This window comes from Pristiophorus japonicus, chromosome 10 (genome assembly GCF_044704955.1).
Source record: "Pristiophorus japonicus isolate sPriJap1 chromosome 10, sPriJap1.hap1, whole genome shotgun sequence".
NCBI classification, from domain to species: Eukaryota; Metazoa; Chordata; class Chondrichthyes; family Pristiophoridae; genus Pristiophorus; species Pristiophorus japonicus.
The window spans coordinates 184,043,588-184,067,830 of NC_091986.1; the positions used below are offsets into that span (position 1 = coordinate 184,043,588).

The 24,243-nt window shown below is 44.1% G+C and overlaps 1 protein-coding gene across 1 annotated transcript in view; it reads right to left on the reverse strand.

Moving 5' to 3' along the window:
* Positions 1-24,243, reverse strand: part of vps36 (vacuolar protein sorting 36 homolog) — a 73,111-nt gene that overhangs the window by 3,902 nt on the left and 44,966 nt on the right. Inside the window, exons 8-11 of the mRNA XM_070892393.1 lie at positions 18,850-18,927; positions 15,276-15,410; positions 7,766-7,831; positions 6,550-6,614 (exon numbers count right to left, since the gene is read on the reverse strand). Of these exons, the coding sequence (XP_070748494.1) occupies positions 6,550-6,614; positions 7,766-7,831; positions 15,276-15,410; positions 18,850-18,927 (344 nt within the window). The remainder of the gene's footprint in view (positions 1-6,549; positions 6,615-7,765; positions 7,832-15,275; positions 15,411-18,849; positions 18,928-24,243) is intronic.

Genomic DNA, 24,243 nt, shown 5'->3' on the forward strand with positions numbered 1-24,243 from the left:
GTCCCAAGATGCTTCCACAAGAGCGTTATTCAGGCAAAATTTTACTCCCAGCCACACAAGGAGACATTAGGACAGGTGACCAAAAGCTTGTTCAAAGAGGTAGGTTTTAAGGAGCGTCTTAAAGCAGGAGAGAGAGGCAGAGAGGTTTAGGGAGGGAATTCCAGAGCTTAGGGCCCAGGCAGCTGAAGGCACAGCCACCAATGATGGAGCGTTGGAAACCGGGGATACAGAAGAGGCCAGAAGTGGAGACGTGCAGAGATCTTTGTGGGGGGGGGGGGGGGGTTTGTAAGGCTGGAGAAGGTTACCGAGAAAGGGAGGGGTAGGGGAGGGGGACAAGGAATGATTTGAACACAAGTATGAGAATTTGAAAGTCAAGGCATTGCCAGACCGGGAGCCAATGTAGGTCAGCGGGCACAGGGGGTGATGGGTGAAGGGGACTTGGTGCCAGTTAGGACGCGGGGGGGAGGGGCAGCAGAGTTTTGGATGAGTTGATGTTTACGGGGGATGCCAGCTAGGAGAGCAATGGATTAGTCGCAATACTGCGTTCAGTTCTGGGCACTGTACCTCAGGAAGAATGTCAAGGCATTGGAGAGGATACCAGGGATGAGGGACTTCAATTATGTGGAGATTATCACTATAAAATCTGCTGTATCTGCTACACATTCATATATGGTGTCAGGTCCTATAATAGGAGCAATTAATACGCTGTGGACTCTTGATGTACCGCGGTTCCATGCAGCCCTCACTCAAGTCACCACGCTTCATGTGTGAGCCTCGACAGTCAGTGTCAGCAGCCTATTCTACTATGAAGTTCATTTTCAATAGACGTCCAGACATGTTACTGGAGAGCGACCAGGAGCAGGAACTCTTATTTCCTTCCACTTCCATCATCCCCACCCACCCCACCCTCAACCCCTTTGGCATCAAGATCAAATTGCTATCCTGGCTTAACAAAGACCAGACATCAAAGCTGGACTTGTGGTTTACTAATGCACCACATGATGCATTTACCCACTTCACTATCAGAGTGCTCCATCACAAAGCATTTTATTGCTATATACTACTGTTAAACAAAAGTAGTAAACAATTGAGTACTGAATTTACAATCATATGATTATTTTTTTTCATTCTCAGGATGTGGTTGATCAACACTGACATTTATTACCAATCCTTAGTTCCCCTTATCGCATTAAGAGTCAACCATTTAGCGTGGGACTGGAGTCATGTGTAGAATGGGCAGGTTCTCTTCCCATAATCACTACATCCAGTGTGCAACTATATTTGTTAGCAGCGTTAAAAATTAGACTACAAAAAAATGACAAAACTAACAGATCTTTAAATGTTAACCTAAAAAGCAAACATGCAAAAACTGACTAATTGTTTCAAAAAGCTGACAACTCGGAAAAGCCCTGACTATAGGCTGATGATCTGCAGTTACACTGATAGTGCGCTGGGTCAACAGGTTTATTGCAGCCTAAGCTGCAGAAGTATCCAACATTCTGGCACTGCTGAGTGGAAGGCTGTGGCAAAAACTGATGGAATTTTCCCCAATTTCTTGGGGAGAAATCAGGCAGTTAATTAACCTGATTGTTTATATGGTCATCAGTGGTATGGAAGCATTAATTCTCTCCCTATCACCAATTTACACAGTGCCTCTCTTCCCATATCCTCCATTTCACACTGGCACTCTTCCTCTCCTCTTCAATTCACACAGGCATTCCTCTTATTATTATTCATTAGATGTGGGTTCGCTGGAATTGCTGGCATTTATTACCCATTCCCAGTTGCCCTGAATGGTTTACTGGGTCACTTCAGAGAGCAGTTAAAAGATGGACCACCTTGGTGTGAGACTGGGTAAAGGCAGCAGGTTTCCTTCAGGTATTTAAGACAATCTGATAGCTTCACGTCACTTTTACTAATAAGATTTTAATTCCAGATTAAAACATTTTTTAGACTGAATTCAAATTCTCAAACTGCCATTATGGCTTTATGAACTCGCTTTTCTAGATTATTTGTCCAGGATTCTGGATTACTAGTCCAGTAACATAACCACTACGCTGTTGCACTGTTAATCATGGGACTCTTCTTCCTCTCATCTTCATTTGAAACTGGTATCATTCTCCTCCCTCCGCCCCCCCCCCCCCCCACCCCTCATCTCACCTCCTCCTCCGCCACCTCTCCCATTTATGCTGGAACTTTTCACTCCTCTCCTTTCAGTTTTGGACCACATTCTTCATCTTGTCTCTTAGAATCACTCTGGGGATCTATCTACTGCTGCTCTGAAGGACTGAATGCTGCAGTGGACAGCAATTCTCACGGCGAGAATTCCCACCCACAGCAACGGGACATCAGAGTGGAACTGTTACTGAGGAGCGGAGCGTGGGGCTGCACTCATTTGCACCTCCCAGGAGATTAAAAAGTGCACATGAATGTACACTGCATGTGCCTGAATAAGCCCCCGCATTAAAACTTTTCATATGGCTGCCTGTGCAGTTGTAAAATGTGACTTCAAGTGGTTTGAGACCCCTTGCAAAGATGTGAACTCAAAGTAGTGTCAAGACAACCTTTTGCAAGGGGTCTCAAACCACTTAGTGTGATCAGGAATCAGATTGAGGCTTGATGTCCAAATTATACTGCCATTGCTTGTGTTAATATGCACCCAATCCAAATTTGCTTTGTTGCATAAGTGTACTCTAATTTAATAGCAACTACCAATGTGATCCAAAAGTGAAGCCTTAGATTTAATGTGACTTTTCTCTCTCATGGTTCGTTTTTTTTTAAATATGGCCTATCTTTTCATTCAATAGCCTGCTAAAAATTAAGCAATGAGCAAATCAAATAAAGTTGTAAAATATTCTGCTGTTTAAGTTGGTATTCATTCAAACTGCTGTATTTTACATTTTATGGGCTCAATTTTCCCCAGTGATTTGCGCCGTTATTTTGGCGTGCGCCGCTTTTTTTAGCCTAAGTTAAAGAAATACAAGTTTCCCCAATCAATGTGAGCCAGCATAACTCCGTTCGTTACGATTTTTCTGGGTAAGTTTTTTTTTGTGTCGCAGGGGGCTTAACCTGCCAACCGCGCCAATTCTGGCCAGTTAAGCAAATTTGGCCAGCTCCGATTTACTCCAATTCTTCTTAGGCCGTAGTATGTGGCCTCTGTGGAAAAACCTTCTGGGTCGTTAAGAAAATGGGTGCAGGTAAGTAAATCAGCACAGCAGATGCCCGGACAGCAGCAGCAGGAGGAGGAGAGGTGAAAGAGAGTGGGAAAGATGGGGGTGGGGGGGGGGGGGGGGGGGAAGTCTTTCGGGCATAGTTAGGTGCAGGGACCGGGAGGGGGGAGGCCATTCGGTCAGGGATAGGTGCAGGGATCGGGGGGGGGCATTCGGCCAGGGATAGATGCAGGGACCGGGAGGGGGGAGGCCATTCGGCCAGGGATAGGAGCAGGGGCCGAGATGCCATTCGGCCAGGGATCGGTGCGGGACCGGGGGGAGCATTCGGCCAGGGACAGGTGCAGGGACCAGCATTAGAGAGGCCATTTGGTCAGGGATAGGAGCGGGGACTGAGACTGGCATCGGGAGAAGGGGAGTGAGATAGACTTTTGTCATTACACTAATAATTTAGTGGCGGTAAGTTGCTGCAATGTTTAATGTACTTGAAAAGTCGCTGTATTGTGCTGACGCAGGTTGCTGTGATTTCCAGCCTCAGCCCGCATTGTGTCCCTTGTTACCGTGGCAACCCAATCTTTTTGGCGCAGATCTTGAGCTCCACCCCCAAAACTAAAACGACAGGCTAGGCGGCGCTAAAATGAAGAATTCAAACGGGGAAACTGGGATGATTTTTTTGGGGGCGTACTTGGGCCCCCCAAAAAATGGGCGTGACGCTTCAAGTACATCAAAAAACAACTTTGGGGAAAATTGAGCTCTCTAATACAGCTTTTAGAATTTTTTGTTGTACAGAGATGGTTCAAGAAGAAAAGCGGAACATCAGATTGAAGGAAAAAAGGGAAGTGAAGGTAGTTGGCGATCAGCAGAAAGATGTCATTGATAATCATGTTATTTACTATTGTTCTGTTGTTGCTGCTGTTTTGCTTCAGCAGATAACTAGGAGTCTGTCAAATAAACGCTGATCTCATGGAGGTGAATGAGACTTGGATGCACCAGCTGAGTGCTCACTGAGGACGGGATTAATGTTTTCAAATTTCCAAGTTGCCTCTGATTTGCAAACTTCCAATACTATGGCAACATTGCTTTGGCTAGTGCATTATGGTGCAATTTTAGCAAATGCTACCAAGTAGACAGCAAAATGAATTTTGAGCTCGACATGGTGCTGAGCTCTTCTTCCGTCACCTTCACCTCCGCACCCCTTCTTTGGCCAGGTGTCGTTCCCGCACTTTGGGCCCTTTCTCCCATCTTCAGAATTCTCGTTCCACCTGGACCCCACCCTTTGGCCTCTTACACTCTCTTGACCGTTTCATTGGGAACTGCCGGTGTGACATCAGCAGACTCAATTTCTCCACCCCCCTCACTCACTATAACCTACCATCCTCTGAACTTGCAACACTCCACTCTCACAGGTCCAACCCTAATATTGTCATTAAACCCGCTGACAAGGGCGGCACTGTTGTTGTTTGGCAAAACGACCTCCCCACCTTGCGGAGGCTGAACACCAGCTCTCTGATACCTCCTCCTACTTCCCCCATACCACTACCCCACCACTGAACATCGTCATTGTTTCCCAGACCCTGCCTTCAGCTTCTCTGGCGATCTCTCACCTGCCCCCCACCCCTTGCACATCCCCACTGCCTCATATTTCCCCAACCCCACTCAGCCTGCTCCTATCTCCTTCCCAAGATCCATAAATGGAACTGCTCTGGTAGACCCACCGTTTCAGCCTGTTTTTGCCCCACGGAGCTTATTTCTTCCTACCTGGACTACTTTTCCTCCCCTTTCCAGTCTCCTTCAACCTACATCCACGACTCTTCCAATGCCCTCTGCCACTTTAACAGTTTCCTGGCCCTAACCATCTCCATTTTACCATGGACATCCAGTCTCTTTACACCTCCATCCCCCACCAGTACAGTCTGCGGGTCCTTGCTTCTTCCTTGATTGGAGGCCCAACCAGTCCTCATCCACCACCACCCATCGCCACCTGGCTGAACTTGGTCTCACATTGAACAAATTCTCCTTTGACTCCACTCACTTCCTCCTCTCTGCTCGTATACGTGCTTAAAAATCAAAAAAAGGTGTCGCTAAGGGAACCCATATGGGTCCTAGCTATGCCTGCCTTTTTGTGGGATATTTGGAATATTCTTTATTCCAGTCCTAATCATGTCCCCTCCCTCAGCTCTTTTTCCACTATATTGATAACTGTATCAGTGCCATTTCCTGCTCTCTTCCTGAACTGGAAAATGTCATCAACTTTGCTTCCAATTTCCAGCCCTCCCTTGCCTATACATGGTCCATCCCTGACTGTTCCCTTCCTCGACTTCTCTATCTCTATTTCTGGGGATAGGCCGTCAAACAATATCTACTATAAGCCCACCGACTCGCACAGCTACTTTGATTAACACTTCCTTCCACTCCACTCCCTTCAGGACTCTATTCCATTCTCCCAATTTTCCCGTCGCATTTGTTCTCACAATGCCATCTTCCACACCAGTGCTTCCAATATGGCTTCCTTTTTCCTCAGCCAAGGATTGCCCTCCATTGTGGCTGACAGGACCCTCGACCATGTCAGCCCTATCCAATTTTTTTTCACATGGCAGCTGTTGATGATTCTGCCATTTCCATCTCATCTAGATTCATCTTTTGTTTTTTTAACTTGTCCCATTACCATCGCCTTTTGCCTTGCACCATCATCCCTTTTGTCTCTTAATCTCTCATGCCTTCCATCCTATCACAGACTTTCCCTTTTGTTTTTTCCTCCCCTCCCTCCTTTCTCTACTCCTACACTAGCATAAAAATCTGTTACATCTCTAACTTTTTCCAGTTCTGACAAAGGGTCATCAACCTGAAATGTTAACTGTGTTTCTCGCTCCACAGATGCTGCTGCCTGACCTGCTGAGTATTTCCAGCATTTTCTGTTTTTATTTCAGATTTCCAGCATCCGCAGTATTTTGCTTTTGTGTCTGTCCAATTTCCCACGCTTCTGCCTTCACCCCTTTCCCTCCCAGATTTATAATAAATATGTCACAATTAATTATTTTTCAGCATTGTGGAAATATCATAATGATGCATAGTACAACCCATATTTTCTGAACAGAATTATCTTGTTTCAATCATTTTCCAATATTGAGTTTAAAAAAAAAAAAGAAATGCTCACAATGAATTCATCTGTTCAACATACAGTCCTACTTCAAGGCAGGTTGCTTTCATTGGTGCTGTGATGTTAAACAGAGTATGCAAAATAAAAATACGAGAAACTAGGTTGATCTAAAATGCAAGCTCTGTTGAGTCATAAAGCTCACTATAAAATGGGAAAATACATATTCCTCCTGATGACATTGACAAATATATAAGAAACTGGTTTAAATCTTATGTGTCTACTTGCCTCATCGGTAGCTTCAGTGCCTCAAAGATTTTGCAAGCATTCACTAAATCTTCTGGTGAGAGAAGCTAATGGAAACAAAGCATAATAATTGGAAGTTTCTTTGTAAAGGAGTTGTTACAAAAAACAAAGGCTGTAAAAAAAGTGAATTTTTTTTTGCATTTTTTTTTGAAAAAAGTAGACTGCAAAATCAAAACACCAATCAAGTGTGAAACACTGAATTTCAAAACTTACAAAATAGTAATTGCTGTTTGAACAATTACATTTGGCACACTCTACCTATATAGTTCAAATAGTTTTTCAATTTAAAGCAACCAAGTACCAGCCCACCCTGACTTTCTCGAGATGCTGTATTCTCAATAATGTCAGAAGACATATCTTGTAAAGGTGAGGTATCCTGTTGACTGGAGGAAGCGAACCTATGGGCGGAACATACAACTTCAGCGGGGATCTAAAACTAGCTGCAATGGAAAATAAATCGGATGGGGTGTATAACGGGCGACCAATCTGATACCACCAGTTTAAAGCCCCGCTGAAGGTGAAAGTTCCGCTCCATGTCTTTCATCATTTAACTACACCGCTGGCTGGTCAAGAACAGAAAATGTGGAGAGAAGTGGCAGAATATGTTAATAGCCTGCCCCAAGTCATTGGTTCAGAATATTACACTGGCAGTCATTTGCCACACTTCGCAGTCCCATAACTGCCCTTTAAGCAGCTTCAGATCTTTCGGATGAGACGTTAAACCGAGGCCTCGTCTGCCCTCTCAGGTGGGCGTAAAATATTCCATGGCACTATTTTGAAGAAGAGCAGGGGATTATCCCCAGTGTCCTGGCCAATATTTATCCTTCAATCTACAGCACTAAAACAGATTATCTGGTCATTATCACATTGCTGTTTGTGGGAGCTTGCTATGTGCAAATTGGCTGCTGCGTTTCCTACATTATAACAGTGACTACACTTCCAAAAAAAGTACTTCATTGGCTGTAAAGTGCTTTGGGGCGTCCGGTGGTCATGAAAGGCGCTATATAAATTAAAGTCTTATTTTTTCTTTTTTCAGAGGAAGGAGTAAAGTCTGCAATCAATCTGTCCTGAATATTAATACTCATGTGCAAAAGCTAATGCCAGTTTTAGCCTGTTCCACTTTACCTCCAGAAGCTAAATTTGATCTGTTTTACATCTATATGAATACTAGAAAGCTATTCACACATTGCACCATTACCTCCATTCCTCGAGCTCGGTTTGTCAAGCAATAAACATCTGTCAGTGCCATCATTCCACCTTGTTCCTGTCAAAGTTTAAGAGTGAATTTAAAATATTTTCATACAAAAAAAGAACAGTTGTGTACATTTTTCTTATGACAAAGTGATAATGCAAAATGCCTCCAGTTTTTCTGTTAATAAGAACATAAGAATTAGGAGCAGGAGTAGGCCATTCAGCCCCTCGAGAAAACTCCGCCATTCAATGAGATCATGGCTGATCTGCTACCTCATCTCCACTTTCCTGCACATGGCATGTTGGCCTTCATAGCGAGGGGATTTGAGTACAGGGGCAGGGAGGTGTTGCTACAATTGTACAGGGCCTTGGTGAGGCCACACCTGGAGTATTGTGTACAGTTTTGGTCTCCTAACCTGAGGAAGGACATTCTTGCTATTGAGGGAGTGCAGCGAAGGTTCACCAGACTGATTCCCGGGATGGCGGGACTGACCTATCAAGAAAGACTGGATCAACTGGGCTTGTATTCACTGGAGTTCAGAAGAATGAGAGGGGACCTCATAGAAACGTTTAAAATTCTGACGGGGTTAGACAGGTTAGATGCAGGAAGAATGTTCCCAATGTTGGGGAAGTCCAGAACCAGGGGACACAGTCTAAGGATAAGGGGGAAGCCATTTAGGACTGAGATGAGGAGGAATTTCTTCACCCAGAGAGTGGTGAACCTGTGGAATTCTCTACCACAGAAAGTTGTTGAGGCCAATTCACTAAATATATTCAAAAAGGAGTTAGATGAAGTCCTTACTACTAGGGGAATCAAGGGGTATGGTGAGAAAGCAGGAATGGGGTACTGAAGTTGCATGTTCAGCCATGAACTCATTGAATGGCGGTGCAGGCTCGAAGGGCTGAATGGCCTACTCCTGCACCTATTTTCTATGTTTCTATGTTTCTATCCCCATATTCCTCGATTCCCTTAATATCCAAAAATCTATCGATCTCTGTCTTGAATATACTCAAAGACATACTTCCACAGCCCTCTGGGGTAGAGAATTCCAGAGATTCACCACCCGCTGAGTGAAGAAGTTTCTCCTCATCTCAGTCCTAAATGGCCGACTCCTTATTCTGAGACTGTGACTTCTGGACTCCTCAGCTAGTGGAACATCCTCCCTGCATCTAACCTATCAAGCCCTGTAAGAATTTTTTATGTTTCAATGAGATTACCTCTCATTCTTCTAAACTCTAGAGAATATAGGCCTAGTCTACTCGATCTCTCCTCATAGGACAATCCCCCATCCCAGGAATCAGTCTGGTGAACCTTCGTTGCACTCCCTCAATGGCAAGTACATCCTTCCTTAGGTAATGGGACCAAAACTGTACACAATAGTCCAGGTGCGGTCTCACCAGGGCCCTATATAATTGCAGCCAGACGTCTGTACTCTTATACTCAAATCCTCTTGTATTAAAGGCCAACATACCATTTGCTTTCTTAATTGCTTGCTGTACCTGCATGTTAACTTTCAGTGATTTGTGTACAAGGACACCCAGGTTCCTCTGAACACCAACACTTCCCAATCTCTTACCATTTAAAAAATAATCTGCTATTCTATTTTTCCTACCAAAGTGGATGACTTCACATTTCTCCACATTATATTCCATTTGCCATGTTCTTGCCCACTCACTTAGCCTGTCTATGCCCCCTTGAAGTCTCTTTGCATCCTCCTCACAACTTACATTCCCACCTAGCTTTGTATCATCAGCAAACTTGGATATATTACATTTGGTCCCCTCATTCAAATCATATTAATATAGATTGTGAATAGCTGGGATCCAAGCACTGATCCTTGCGGCATCCCACTAATTACAGCCTGCCAACCTGAAAATGACCCGCTTATTCCTACTCTCTGTTTTCTGTCCATTAACCAATCCTCAATCCATGCTAGTATGCTAGACCTTAAACAATTATTTTGCTTTGGTCTTCACAGTGGAAGACACAAAAACCATGCCAAAAATTGCTGGTCACAGGAATGTGGGAAGGGAGGACCTTGAGACAATCACTATCACTAGGGGGGTAGTGCTGGACAGGCTAATGGGACTCAAGGTAGACAAGTCTTCTGGTCCTGACGAAATGCATCCCAGGGTATTAAAAGAGATGGTGGAAGTTATAGCAGATGCATTCGTTATAATCTACCAAAATTCTCTGGACTCTGGGGAGGTACCAGCGGATTGGAAAGCAGCTAATGTAACGCCTCTGTTTAAAAAAGGGGGCAGACAAAAGGCAGGTAACTATAGGCCGGTTAGTTTAACATCTGTAGTGGGGAGAATACTTGAAACTATCATTAAGGAAGAAATAGCGGGACATCTAGATAGGAATAGTGCAATCAAGCAGACGCAGCATGGATTCATGAAGGGGAAATCATGTTTAACTAATTTACTGGAATTCTTTGAGGATGTAACGAGCATGGTGGATAGAGGTGTACCGATGGATATGGTGTATTTAGATTTTCAAAAGGCATTCGATAAGGTGCCACACAAAAGGTTACTGCAGAAGATAAAGGTACACGGAGTCAGAGGAAATGTATTAGCATGGATAGAGAATTGGCTGGCTAACAGAAAGCAGAGAGTCAGGATAAATGGGTCCTTTTCGGGTTGGAAATCGGTGGTTAGTGGTGTGCCACAGGGATCGGTGTTGGGGCCACAACTGTTTACAATATACATGGATGACCTGGAAGAGGGGACAGAGTGTAGTGTAACAAAATTTGCAGATGACACAAAGATTAGTGGGAAAGCGGGTAGTGTAGAGGACACAGAGAGACTGCAAAGAGATTTAGATAGGTTAAGCGAATGGGCTAAGGTTTGGCAGATGGAATACAATGTCGGAAAGTGTGAGGTCATCCACCTTGGGAAAAAAAAAACAGTAAAAGGAAATATTATTTGAATGGGGAGAAATTACAACATGCTGCGGTGCAGAAGGACCTGGAGGTCCTTGTGCATGAATCCCAAAAAGTTAGTTTGCAGATGCAGCAGGTAATCAGGAAGGCGAATGGAATGTTGGCCTTCATTGCGAGAGGGATGGAGTACAAAAGCAGGGAGGTCCTGCTGCAACTGTATAGGGTATTGGTGAGGCCGCACCTGGAGTACTGCGTGCAGTTTTGGTCACCTTACTTAAGGAAGGATATACTAGCTTTGGAGGGGGTAGAGAGACGATTCGCTAGGCTGATTCCGGAGATGAGGGGGTTACCTTATGATGATAGATTGAGTCGACTGGGTCTTTTCTCATTGGAGTTCAGAAGGATGAGGGGTGATCTTATAGAAACATTTAAAATAATGAAAGGGATAGACAAGATAGAGGCAGAGAGGTTGTTTCCACTGGTCGGGGAGACTAGAACTAGGGGGCACAGCCTCAAAATACGGGGGAGCTAATTTAAAACCGAGTTGAGAAATAATTTCTTCTCCCAGAGGGTTGTGAATCTGAGGAATTCTCTGCCCAAGGAAGCAGCTGAGGCTAGCTCATTGAATGTATTCAAGTCACAGATAGATAGATTTTTAACCAATAAGGGAATTAAGGGTTATGGGGAGCGGGCGGGTAAGTGGAGCTGAGTCCACGGCCAGATCAGCCATGATCTTGTTGAATGGCGGAGCAGGCTCAAGGGGCGAGATGGCCTACTCCTGTTCCTAATTCTTATGTTCTTATGTTCTTATGACTCCCAATCCCATGAGCCTAATTTTTCTCAATAACCTCTTGTGTGGCACTTTATTGAATGCCTTTTGAAAATCCAAATACATCACATCCACTGGTCTCCGCCATATATGTTCTGCCAGTTAAAACCTCAAAAATCTCTAACAGATTTGTCAAACATGATTTCCCTTTCATAAATCCGTGCTGACTTGGACCGATCCTGTCACTGCTTTCCAAATGCGCTGCTATTTCAACTTTAATAACTGATTCCAACATTTTCCCCACTACTGATGTCAGGCTAACCGGTTTATAATTCCCTGTTTTCTCTCTCCCTCCTTTTTAAAAAAGTGGTGTTACATTAGCTACCCTCCAGTCCATAGGAACTGACCCAGAGTCGATAGACTGTTGAAAAATGATCACCAATGCATCCACTATTTCTAGGGTCACTTCCTTAAGTACTCTGGGATGCAGACTATCAGGCCCCGGGGATTTATCAGCCTTCAATCCCATCAATTTCCCGAACACAATTTCCTGACTAATAAGAATTTCCTTCAGTTCCTCCTTCTCACTAGACCCACGGTCCCCTAGTATTTCCGGAAGGTTATTTGTGTCTTCCTTCGTGAAGACAGAACCAAAGTATTTGTTTAACTGGTCCGCCATTTCTTTGCTCCTCATTATAAATTCACCTGATTCTGACTACAAGGGACCTACGTTTGTCTTCACTAATCTTTTTCTCTTCACATATCTATAGAAGCTCTAGCAGTCAGTTTTTATGTTCCTCTCATACTCTATTTTCCTCCTCCTAATTAGACCCTTTGTCCTCTTCTGCTGAATTCTAAATTTCTCGCAGACCTCAGGTTTGCTGCTTTTTCTGGCCAATTTATATGCCTCTTCCTTGGATTTAACACTATCCTTAATTTCCCTTGTTAGCCACGGTTGAGCCACCTTCCCCGTTTTATTTTTACTCCAGTCAGGGATGTACAATTGTTGAAGTTCATCCATGTGATCTTTAAATGTTTGCCATTGCCTATCCACCGTCAACCCTTTAAGTATCATTCACCAATCTATTCTAGCCAATTCACGACTCATACCATCGAAGTTACTTTTCCTTAAGTTCAGGACCCTAGTCTCTGAATTAACTGTGTCACTCTCCATCTTAATAAAGAATTCTACCATATTATGGTCACTCTTCCCCAAGGGGCCTCGCAGAACAAGATTGCCAATTAGTCCTTTCTCATTACACATCACCCAGTCTAGGAGGGCCAGCCCTCTAGTTGGTTCCTCGACATATTGGTCTAGAAAACCATCCCTAATACACTCCAGAAAATTCTCCTCCACCGTATTGCTACCAGTTTGGTTTGCCCAGTCTACATGTAGATTAAAGTCGCCCATGATAACTGCTGTACCTTTATTGCACGCATCCCTAATTTCTTGTTTGATGCTGTCCCCAACCTCAGTACTACTGTTTGGTGGTCTGTACACAACTCCCACTAGCGTTTTCTGCCCTTTGGTATTCCGCAGCTTTACCCATACAGATTCCACATCATCCAAGCTAATGTCCTTCCTTACTATTGCGTTAATTTCCTCTTTAACCAGCAACGTTACCGCACCTCATTTTCCTTTCTGTCTAGCCTTCCTGAATGTTGAATGTCCTGGATGTCGAGTTCCCAGCCTTGGTCATCCTGGAGCCATGTCTCCATAATCCCAATTATATCATATTTGTTAAAAGCTGCCTGCGTAGTTAATTCGTCCACCTTATTATGAATACTCCTCGCATTGAGGCACAGAGCCTTCAGGCTTGTCTTTTTAAAACACTTTGCCTCTTTAGAATTTTGCTGTAATGTAGCCCTTTTTGATTTTTGCCTTGGGTTTCTCTGCCCTCCACTTTTACTTTTCTTCTATCTTTTGCTTCTGCCCCCATACTACTTCCCTCTGTCTCCCTGCATAGGTTTCCAACCCCTCCCCAACAGCACTAGCAAACACTCCCCCTAGGACATCGGTTCCAGTCCTGCCCAGGTGCAGACCGTCCAGTTTATACTGGTCCCACCTCCTCCAGAACCGGTTCCAATGTCCCAGGAATTTGAATCCCTCCCTCCTGCACCACTCTTCAAGCCACATATTCATCTTAGCTATCCTGCAGTTCCTCATTCTCACTAAACCCCTGGTACTCCACTATTTCCAGAAAGTTTTTTTGTGTCTTCTTCCGTGAAGACAGACACAAAGTATTTGTTCAATATCTCTGCCATTTCCTTATTCCCCATTATAATTTCTCCTGTCTCAGCCTGCAGGGGACCCACATTTACTTTTGCTAATCCTTTCCTTTTTACATACATATACAAGCTTTTACAGTCTGTTTTTATGTCTCTCGCTAGTTTACTCTCATATTCTACTTTGCCGTTCTTTATCAATTTCTTGGTCCTTTGCTGAATTCTAAAATCCTCCCAATCTTCAGGCTTACTGCTCTTTTTGGCAACATTATAAGCCTCTTCCTTTGATCTAATACTATCTTTAACTACTGTTGTTAGCCACGGTTGGATCACTTTTCTTGTGGAGATTTTGTGCCTGAATGTAACATTCATCTAATTTAAAAAGCTGCTTTGGTATGTTTAAAACATATTTTCTTTTACCAGGAACACTTTAAATTCATAAAATTAAATTTCATGAAGCTACTGGATGTTTTATGGCATTCACAGTAATTAGGAGGAAATGCTGGTTAATAGAGTAGCAGCATTATACTATACTGTGTAACACACAATGTATTTTTCTGCTTCTAAGATGGAACTGTGTGCAACCTTACCAATCGTTTTAAGGGTTGAGGTCAAATTGCTGCAAACAGAGAAATCCTCTGGTAAATGAGAGGGTAATTGTTTCTCAGTAGATTGGCAGTATTTATAAATCCACGGCTCCACTCCAAGGTTAGAAAAACTAACAGGAAATAACTGGGGTTCTTTTCTTTTTAATATATTACAAAGGCAAGTATTTTAAAAATAAATACAAAACTCTGAAGCATGACATCTGTATGCTATACACAAGACATATAGGCCTGGACTTTCCACCCGACCCCCATTGAATTTTTGGAAGATTTAAGGAGAGCAAGGGCAGAAAAGTGCTTCGGGATGCGCCGTACATGTACAGATGGGCATACGTCAATGAGATGGGCATACGTCAATGAGATGGGCATACGTCAATGAGATGGGCATATTTCATGGCAGTCTTAAAAGTACAGCAACACAATGCATTATTTTGTGTCTCTCTCTTGGATAGCTATTACCCGTGTTCGCTGACCTACATTGGCTCCCGGTCCACCAAAGCCTCGATTTTAAAATTCTCATTCTTGTGTTGAAATCACTCCATGGCCTTGCCCCTCTTTATAACATCCTCCAGCCCTGCAACCCTCAGAGAACTCTGCATTACTCCAACTCTGGCCGCTTGTGCATCCCCCCCAGTTCCTTCACCCCAACATGATGGTCGTGCCTTCAGCTGTCCGCCCCAACACTCTGAAATTCCCTCCCTAAACTTCTCTGCCTCTCTCTCCTCCTTTAAGATGTTCCTTAAATGCTCATTCTTTGACCAAGCTTTTAGTCATCCATCCTAATATCTCCTTATTTGGCTTGGTTTCAATTTTATGCTTGATTACACTCCTTGGGACATTTTACTACATTAAAGACACTATATAAAAGCAAGTTATTCTTGTAATATAGTTTTGAGCTTAGTTTACAATCGTGAATGACTACATTTTTAGTGTCGTCCAAACCCTCAATGCTTTCATTTGAAATTCAGGTATTATTGTATAGAATAGTGATCATGGGGGTGAAAAATAAGCAACGAAGTGAGAATTATTTACCTCTAATGGTGCTTGCAACATTCCTGCAAGCTGTTTAGCCAACTGCATATGGTAATGTGTTCCAGATCCGTGAGTTTCTCTGGTAACTGGATCAGCTATACCCATGCTCAGCAAATAGGACTTGAAACGAATAGTCTGTAACAGAAAACAGGAGTCTTTTAATTTCACAACATATAAAACTTACATTATTTTTATACTGATATTTCACATAGCATGACTGGATGAAATCAAATGGATAAACTCCATAAAAGTTTTTGAAAGTATATATTTTTGGGGAAAAACTGTCTATGCGGTTCAGCTGACATAAGAAACAGTGGAAATCTGAGCTGGAAAGCTATTGGTTTTCGGTAAAACTTAGCTCCTTGTCATTTCATGCCAGCCTAGTTTTATTAATCTAGCAATTCTCATACAGCTGAATTTTGACAATGAATTAGTACATTTAATTTTTAGCCAGAGACCTGATGATCATGAAATTCAAACAAACCCAACCGCATCACTGGGCAATATTGAAGTCCACCTACATTGCAAGGTGTTAATGTGGAGATCAGCAAGCCAGGATTGAATAGTAAAGGTGTGAGAATAGGTGAGTATTTCTGAGTTTTGTATAATTACAATCAGGGTAACGAAGTATATATGCAAAAGATTTTCTTCAAAAACTAGATGGGTGACATGGAGTCCATAATAGGGTAAATTACACAGGATACGTGGAAGAAGCAAGCCTGCTGTGCCAAATGTCTTTTCTTACATACTTATTTATTTATGAAGGACTCTATTTTACTGAACAATATACACTAAAAGGAAAATAGATATTACATAAAAATATGAGAATTAGGAGCAGGTGTAGGTCATTCGGCCCCTCAAATCTGCTCCACCATTCAGTAAGATCATGGCTGATCTTCTACCTCAACTCCACTTTCCTGCACTATCTCCATATCCCTAACATCCCTTAATATTCAAAAATCTATCGATCTCGGTCTTGAATATATTCAACAACTGAGCATCCACAACCCTCTGGGGTAGAGAATTCCAAAGATTCACCACCCTCTGAGTGAAGAAATTTCTCATCTCAGTCCTAAATGGCTGACCTCCTATTCTGAGACTGTCACCCATGTCTCTAGACTCCCCAGCCGAGGAAAACAACCGCTCTGCATCTACCCTGTGAAGCCCTATAAGAATTTTTTATGTTTCAATGAGATCACCTCTCATTCTTCTAAACTCGAGAGAAGATAGGCCTAGTCTACTCAATCTCTCCTCATAGGTCAATCCCCCCATCCCAGGAATCAGTCTGGTGAACCTTCATTGCACTCCCTCAATGGCAAGTATATGCTTCCTTAGGTAAGGAGACCAAAACTGTACACAATAGTCCAGGTGTGGTCTCACCAGGGCGCTATATAATTGCACTAAGACATCTTTACTCATACTCAAATCCTCTTGTAATAAATGTTCTTCTATTTATTGTTGTATCCGCCTGTAATTTTCATTTTCCTGTAAATATTATACTGAGAAAAATGGTCACAACCTCTAAGAATGGCGATTCACCCATCTATGTTTGAGGCTCAAACCTCAACTTCTTGTAGCCACCATCCAGAATGGTCAAGATAATGTCAAACCAACATTTAGCAATAAATAGTCTCTCAATTTCCCAAACCCCTTCTCTTTTTAAATTCTTGCTGGTCTGTGTCCATTTCCCCATGCTTGTTTTAAAGCCCCACTCCTTGGATGGTTGAGCCATCCATAAAGCTCTCTAACCTTCCGCATGCTGCTCCCTATGCGGCAGCTCCAATGCTCCAGGAAGTAGCGTTAAAAACAACTGTTGCAGAGGCAAAAGGAGAAAAGAGGAAAATGAGAAGCAAGAGAAGGAAAAAAACAAAGGAAGGAGAGATGAAAGTAAGGATAGAGACACAAAAGTGAGTGGAGAGTGAGAGATGAAAGTGAGAAAGAAAATAAGAAACAAGTGAAAGGGCAGAGATCAAGAGAAACAAAAGAGGACAGTAAGGGAAAACGCGAAGGAGACAGGAGTAGAGGAGAGAGAGAGAGCTAACTGTAACGAAGGGAGACAGAAACAGAAGTGAAGGGGGAGAGGAGAAAAATAAAAGTAAAGGAGGATACAAACTGAAATGAAAGTGAAGGAGGAGACACTTTTTTTTCCCAGACTTAACACCACCAATAGCTGGAGGGGTATCAAAGACTGAGTGTGTTTTTGGTGGCATCCAGCCCAGAAATGTTTGTGAACCACTGAATCAAATAGTTTTGTAAACATTTGTTAAGAATGACAATTGACTTCAACAAGTCTTAAGTGAAAGCATAACAATGCAGCATCGCTTCAGCACTGTTCTAAAGTGTCAGTCTAGATTATGCGTTCATGTCCAGGATTAAATGTTATGTATCAGATATGACTGGACAAAACAAAAACTGTCTCCTGGCTTCCCAATGATTACTTTGTTGATGGGTGGATGCCCATGCCCCCGGCTGGAAATGTGGGTAGAGAAACGGCCATTCAATGCTAGCTTTTTCTTTCTATCCTGGCAGCAAAATGCCTTGCTTCGAATGAACACCCCATGTAAATTCAATACCATCTGATGTTACCAACTACCAGCTGAGTCTTATTCACCTCTTCAAGCTCCAACCATAGTACTAACACGACTACACAATTTCACAAAAACTAAGTCAACAAAATCCAAGCAAGATGTGCAGAAAAAATACATTCAGCAGTTTGGCTGATTTGCATACAACACAAATGCAAAACCACATTTCTCTCAAAAAGTAAAAGTCAGCTGTTGTTATAGCATATTTGAAGGCGCTGTTAAAGTTGTTATGCTTCTCAGATACTTGTCCTATTATGACCGTTAACACATTAATGCAGGACCAAAGGAAAAAGCATGTGATAAACAGAGGTTGATAATAAAAGCTGACTTCCCTTTGAGAGAGAAATAGTCCCGCCCTTCTATTCCATGCACATCAGCTAAACTATTTTTCCTGTGTTTTTTTTTGCTTGGTTCTTTGTTGACTGAATAGATGATATCACCAAAAGAAGCATCTGCAATTATTTCTTGGCTGGACTATTGGATTGGCAACTTAAGCAATGTTTTTTTATCCAATCATGTCTGATACATAATATTTGATCCTGGACATGAACACATAATCTAGACTGACACTTTAGAACAGTGCCGAAGGAATGCTGTACTGTTAGAGGTGCTTGTCCTTCAGATGAGATGTTATAGCAAAATCCTATCTCCTTGTTCCAGTTGTTTAAGTGGACATTAAAGATCCCATGCCATTTTGGAAGAAGAGTAGGAGTATTCCCCGGTGCCTTGGCCAACATTGCTTCCTCAACCAACAGCACATAAAGCAAATTAAATTGCCATTCTTTGCATTGCTGTTTGTGGGATCTTGCTGCGCGCAATATGGCTTCCGTATCTGCTTACATAATAGGGATCACATTATTTCAAAGTTAACTGATTGTCAGTGAAGAGATTTATGATGTTCCTGAGCAACATGAAAGATGCTATACAAATATTCCTCAGTTCTTTCAGGTCAACTAAAATTCTAAAAATTTACGAGACAAATTTCTTACCTCGTCCTCAGAAATGTCACCTTGCTTGTCTTTGATTTTATTCGCTATTAATTTTGACAAGTCAACCATCTCTTTGGCCTAAAAAATGCAACATACACTTAAGATTACTTAGTCCATTTTGAATACATTCTACAACTCATTAGTTAGATAAAAAGACCTGCATTAGTAGAGATTAAAACATTGACCATTATGAATTAGGCAGTGACATGAGCTGTACTAGATGATCATTTGCCATTATAACTGTAGTGTATGAATAAAGAGTCTGACCAGATACTGTGAGCTCAAAGTAAAGTGTGATCTTAGTCATTTATTGCAGGTCTCCAGAATGCCTCTCCAGCCTGTGAGGCCTCCTTAAATACCTGTGCTCCCAAGGGATTAGGGGATCCCTTGAGACTCCAAAGAATGAGCCCTCTGGTGGTTAAACAAGGTATTTACAGGTTTACATATATAACAACACTCCACCGCCACCCGTCGCGCCTCCCCTCCCCCCCCCAAAGTCAATAGTGTAACTATTTACAAGGTGAGTCAATCTGGGGCCTTTCTTTCCCTGGTTGATCATCTCGGTGCAAATGCTGGTTTTGGTGAGTCGTTTGTTGGGTCCTCCCTGGGCTGCTGTGCAGCTGGCCTTGCTGGGCTGTCTGGTGTGGTGAGTCCTGCTGGGCTACTGTGGGTGATGGGTTCTGTTTCATGGTCAACCGCTGTGTCGGTTGCCACTGGTGTGTGTGTTGGGGGGTCAAAAAAGGTAGGGTCTAATGTGGGTTGCTCTGGAAAGTCCGTGAATCTGAGTTTGGTTTGGTGCAAGTGTTTCCTGTAGATGAGTCCATTTGAAAGTTTGACCTGAAACACCCTACTCCCCTCTTTGGCCACAACAGTGCCGGGAAGCCACTTGGGACCTTGTCCATAATTTAATACAAATACAGGATCGTTGATTTCAATCTCGCGTGACACATTTGCGCTATCATGGTATGCACTTTGTTGAAGCTGCCTGCTCTCTACCTGTTCATGTAGATCAGGGTGGACTAACGAGAGCCTTGTCTTAAGTGTCCTTTTCATGAGCAGTTCAGCGGGTGGAATCCCAGTGAGCGAGTGGGGTCTCGTGTGGTAGCTAAGCCGGACTCGGGATAGGCGAGTCTGCAGTGAGCCTTCAGTTACCCTCTTCAAGCTCCACTTGATTGTTTGCACTGCTCTCTCTGCCTGACCATTGGATGCTGGTTTGAACGGGGCAGATGTAACATATTTGATCCCATTGTGGGTCATGAACTCTTTGAACTCGGCACTGGTGAAACACAGCCCATTGTCACTCACAAGGACATCAGGCAGCCGTGCGTGGCAAACATGGCCCGCAGGCTTTCAGTGGTGGCAGCGGACGTGCTTGCCGACATTATCTCACATTCAATCCATTTGGAGTACGCATATACAACCACTAGGAACATTTTTCCCAAGAACAGGCCTGTATAGTCAACATGGATCCTAGACCACGGTTTTGAGGGCCAAGACCATAAACTTAGTGGCGCCTCCCTGGGTGCATTGCTTAACTGTGAACATGTGTTATATTTGTGTACACAGGACTCTAAGTCCGCATCGATACCGGTCCACCACATGTGGGATCTGGCTATTGCTTTCATCATTACAATGCCTGGGTGGGTACTGTGGAGATCACTAATGAAAGTGTCCCTGCCCTTTTTTGGTACCACTACCCGATTACCCCACAGAAGGCAGTCTGCCTGTAAAGACATTTCATCTTTGCGCCGCTGGTACGGCTTTATTTCTTCCTGTGTTTCTAACGGGACACTGGACCAGTTGCCGTGAAGCATGCAGTTTTTTTTTACCAAGGACAGTAAGAGGTCCTGGCTCATCCAGGTTCTAATCTGTTGGGCAGTAACAGGTGATTGCTCACTCTCGAATGCTTCCATCACCATAACTAAATCTGCGGGCTGTGCCATTTCCACTCCCATGGTGGGCAATGGCAGCCTACTGAGAGCATCGGCACAATTTTCTGTGCCTGGCCTGTGGCGGATGGCGTAGCTGTATGCGGACAACGTGAGCGCCCATCTCTGGATGCAGGCCGATGCATTCGTATTTATCCCCTTGCTTTCCGAAAAGAGGGATATCAGTGGCTTATGGTCAGTTTCCAATTCTAATTTTAGCCCAAAAAGATATTAATGCATTTTCTTTACCCTATAAAAACACGCTGATGCTTCTTTTTCAATCATGCTGTAGGCTTTCTCAGCCTTAGACAGACTTCTGGATGCATAAGCAACCAGTTGCAATTTCCCAGATTCATTAGCTTGTTGCAATACACCCCCGACACCATATGAGGACGCATCACATGCTAGTACCAAACGCTTACATGGATCATACAACACAAGCAATTTGTTTGAGCATAACAGTTTTCTAGCTTTTACAAAGGCATTTTCTTGGTTTTTACCCCAAACCCATTTGTCTCCTTTACGCAGTAAAGCGTGCAGTGGTTCTAACAGTGTGCTGAGACCCGGTAAGAAGTTACCAAAGCAGTTCAGGAGTCTTAGAAACGACCGCAGCTCCGTGGTCTCGGTGTGTTCTCGATTGTCCCCGTCTTTGAATCGGTGGCCCTGATGCCCTCCGCCGCGATTCTTTTCCCCAGGAACTCCACTTCAGGCGCCAGAAAAACGCACTTCGAGCGTTTTAACCTGAGCCCCACGCGATTGAGCCAACTAAGAATCTCCTCCAGGTTCTGCAGATGCTCGACGGTGTCCCAACCTGTAACCAAGATGTCGTCCTGGAAGATCACGGTGCACGGGCCGACTTCAGTAAGCTTTCCATGTTTCTCTGGAATATTGCCGCGGCTGATCAAATCCCAAACGGACATCTGTTGTAAATGAAGAGACCTTTGTGCGTGTTGATGCAGGTGAGGCACTTCGATGATTCTTCCAGCTCCTGCGTCATGTAGGCCGAGGTCAAGTCCAGCGTTGTGAACGTCTTTCCTCTCGCCAGCGTCGTAAATAGGTCATCTGCCTTTGGTAGTGGGTATTGATCCTGCAGGGAGAAACGATTGATAGTTACTTTGTAATCATCACAGATTCTGACGGCGCCGTCTCTCTTGAGGACTGGAACAATCGGACTGGCCCACTCGTTGAATTCAATCGGCGAAATGATGCCCTCTCATTGCAGCTGGCCCAGCTCGATCTCCACCCTCTCTCTCATCATGCACGGTACTGCTCTCGCCTTGTGATGGATGGGTCGCGCCCCCGGAATTAGGTGGATCTGCACTTTTGCTCCTTGGAACTTCCCGATGCCTGGTTCGAACAGCAAGGAGAACTTGTTTAGGGCCTGGGCACACGAAGTGTTGTCGACGGGCGAGAGCACTTGGACGTCGTCCCAGTTCCAGCGCATCTTCCACAGCCAGCTCCTGCTGAGCAGCCTGGGGCCATCGTCCGGTACCACCTAGAGTGATAACTTGTGCACCGCTCCATCGTAGGAGATCTTTATGGTAGCACTGCCGATTACGGGAATCAGTTCCTTTGTATAAGTTCTCAGTTTAGTGCGAATGGGAGTTAGGACTGGCCTTGAAGCCTTGCTGCACCACAATTTATCGAAAGTCTTTTTGCTCATAACGGACTGGCTCGCGCCCGTGTCCAGCTCCACTGACACCGGGAGTCCATTTAATTTAACCTTCAGCATTATCGGGAGACACTTTGTGGTAAATGCATGCACCCCATATACCTCTGCCTCCTCGGTCTGAGGCTCTGGTTCGTTGTGATCCGCCGTGGATCTGTCCTCCTCTGCAACATGGTGGTTTGCAGGATTAGCAGCTTGCCTGCACATACGTTGGAGGTGTCCCATTGTTCCACAGCCCTTGCAAACGTATCCTTTGAAGCAGCATGAATGAAAACGATGATCACCTCGCAGTGCCAACAAGGTGTTAATGGCCTAGCATTCACCACCCTTGATGGTGGACTCAGACATCTGCAGCTGCAGGCATGTGAGGCATGCCCTGTACATTGCGATTCGAAAGCAACATTACTTTGTTCACCGTACTTATAGCAGCACTCGTGTGCTGAGAGATTTGCTTGGTATTGTCACTGCTGGCGATGAATGCCTGGGCTATCGCTATGGCTTTACTCAAGGTTGGGGTTTCTACAGTCAAAAGTTTGCGAAGTATTACTTCATGGCCAATGCCAAGTACAAAGTCGTCCCTGAGCATGTGCTCCAAATGTCCTTCAAATTCACAATGACCTGCAAGGCATCTTAGCTCGCCGACATAGCTCGCCACATCCGGGCCTTCAGACCTCTTGCGCGTGTAGAACCAGTACCTCGCCATTAGAATGCTATCCTTCGGGTAAGATGCTCCCAGACCAGTGTGCACAAATCATCATACGATTTCTCTGTGGGTTTCGCTGGAGCAAGCAGAATTTTCATGAGGCCATACGTTGGTGCCCCGTAAACAGTGAGGAGAATCGCCCTTCATTTGGCAGTGCTCGCTTCTCCTTCCAGCTCGCTGGCCACGAAGTATTGGATGAATCGCTCCACGAAGGTTTCCCAATCGTCTCCCTCCAAAAATGTCTCCAGGATGCCCACTGTTCTCTGCATTGTTGCTGTGGGGTTCGTCATCTGTATCTCGTCGCCAGTTGTAGTGTATGAATGAAGAGTCTGACCAGATACTGTGAGCTCAAAGTAAAGTGTGACAGTCTTTTATTGCAGGTCTCCAGAGTGCCTCTCCAGCCTGTGAGGCCTCTTTAAGTACCTGTGCTCCCAAGGGATTGTGGGATCCCTTGGGACTCCAGGGGATGAGCCCTCTGGTGGTTAAACAAGGTATTTACAGGTTTACATATATAACAATAATGATCATCAACAGCCTTTCATTTCAAACCACCCATCAACAATTACCAGTATGAGCTGCTGTGATCCACATCTAAGCCACCTCTCTAAACAAAGGGAATGTGCAGCCTCATTATAATTGCTTGTACTGATGGCTTGTTTAGTTTTTTTACGGCTTTCTTTTTGGTGATTTCTCATGAAGGTATAAAATTCTTTTAGATGCCCGCCCCATTCCTTCCTTTTGTAAGGGGTGGTTTGCAGGGGGTCAGCTTTCCCTTCTGACCTTATATGAGCGGTTCCGGATCGCTCCCACACCCTTGGTTCTAGACACTGGAATTATGAAGGGACTGTGACAGACTTGGACAGACAATCAGTTTCAAGGTAGGAAGCAGGTATGGCTTTAATGGGCCCAAGTTTCGGGCCGCGCCTAGAACGGCGCAGCCCCGACCTGGACACCCGTTTTCCGCACCACAAAGTGCGCCTAAAAAAAACTTAGATTCTCCGGCTCCCTGCTGGTCCTCTGGAGTCGGGTGCGGCGCAGCACGAGCTGTGGGGGGCGCAGCTAGGTCCCTGCGCTGAAAACAGTGCCAGGACCTC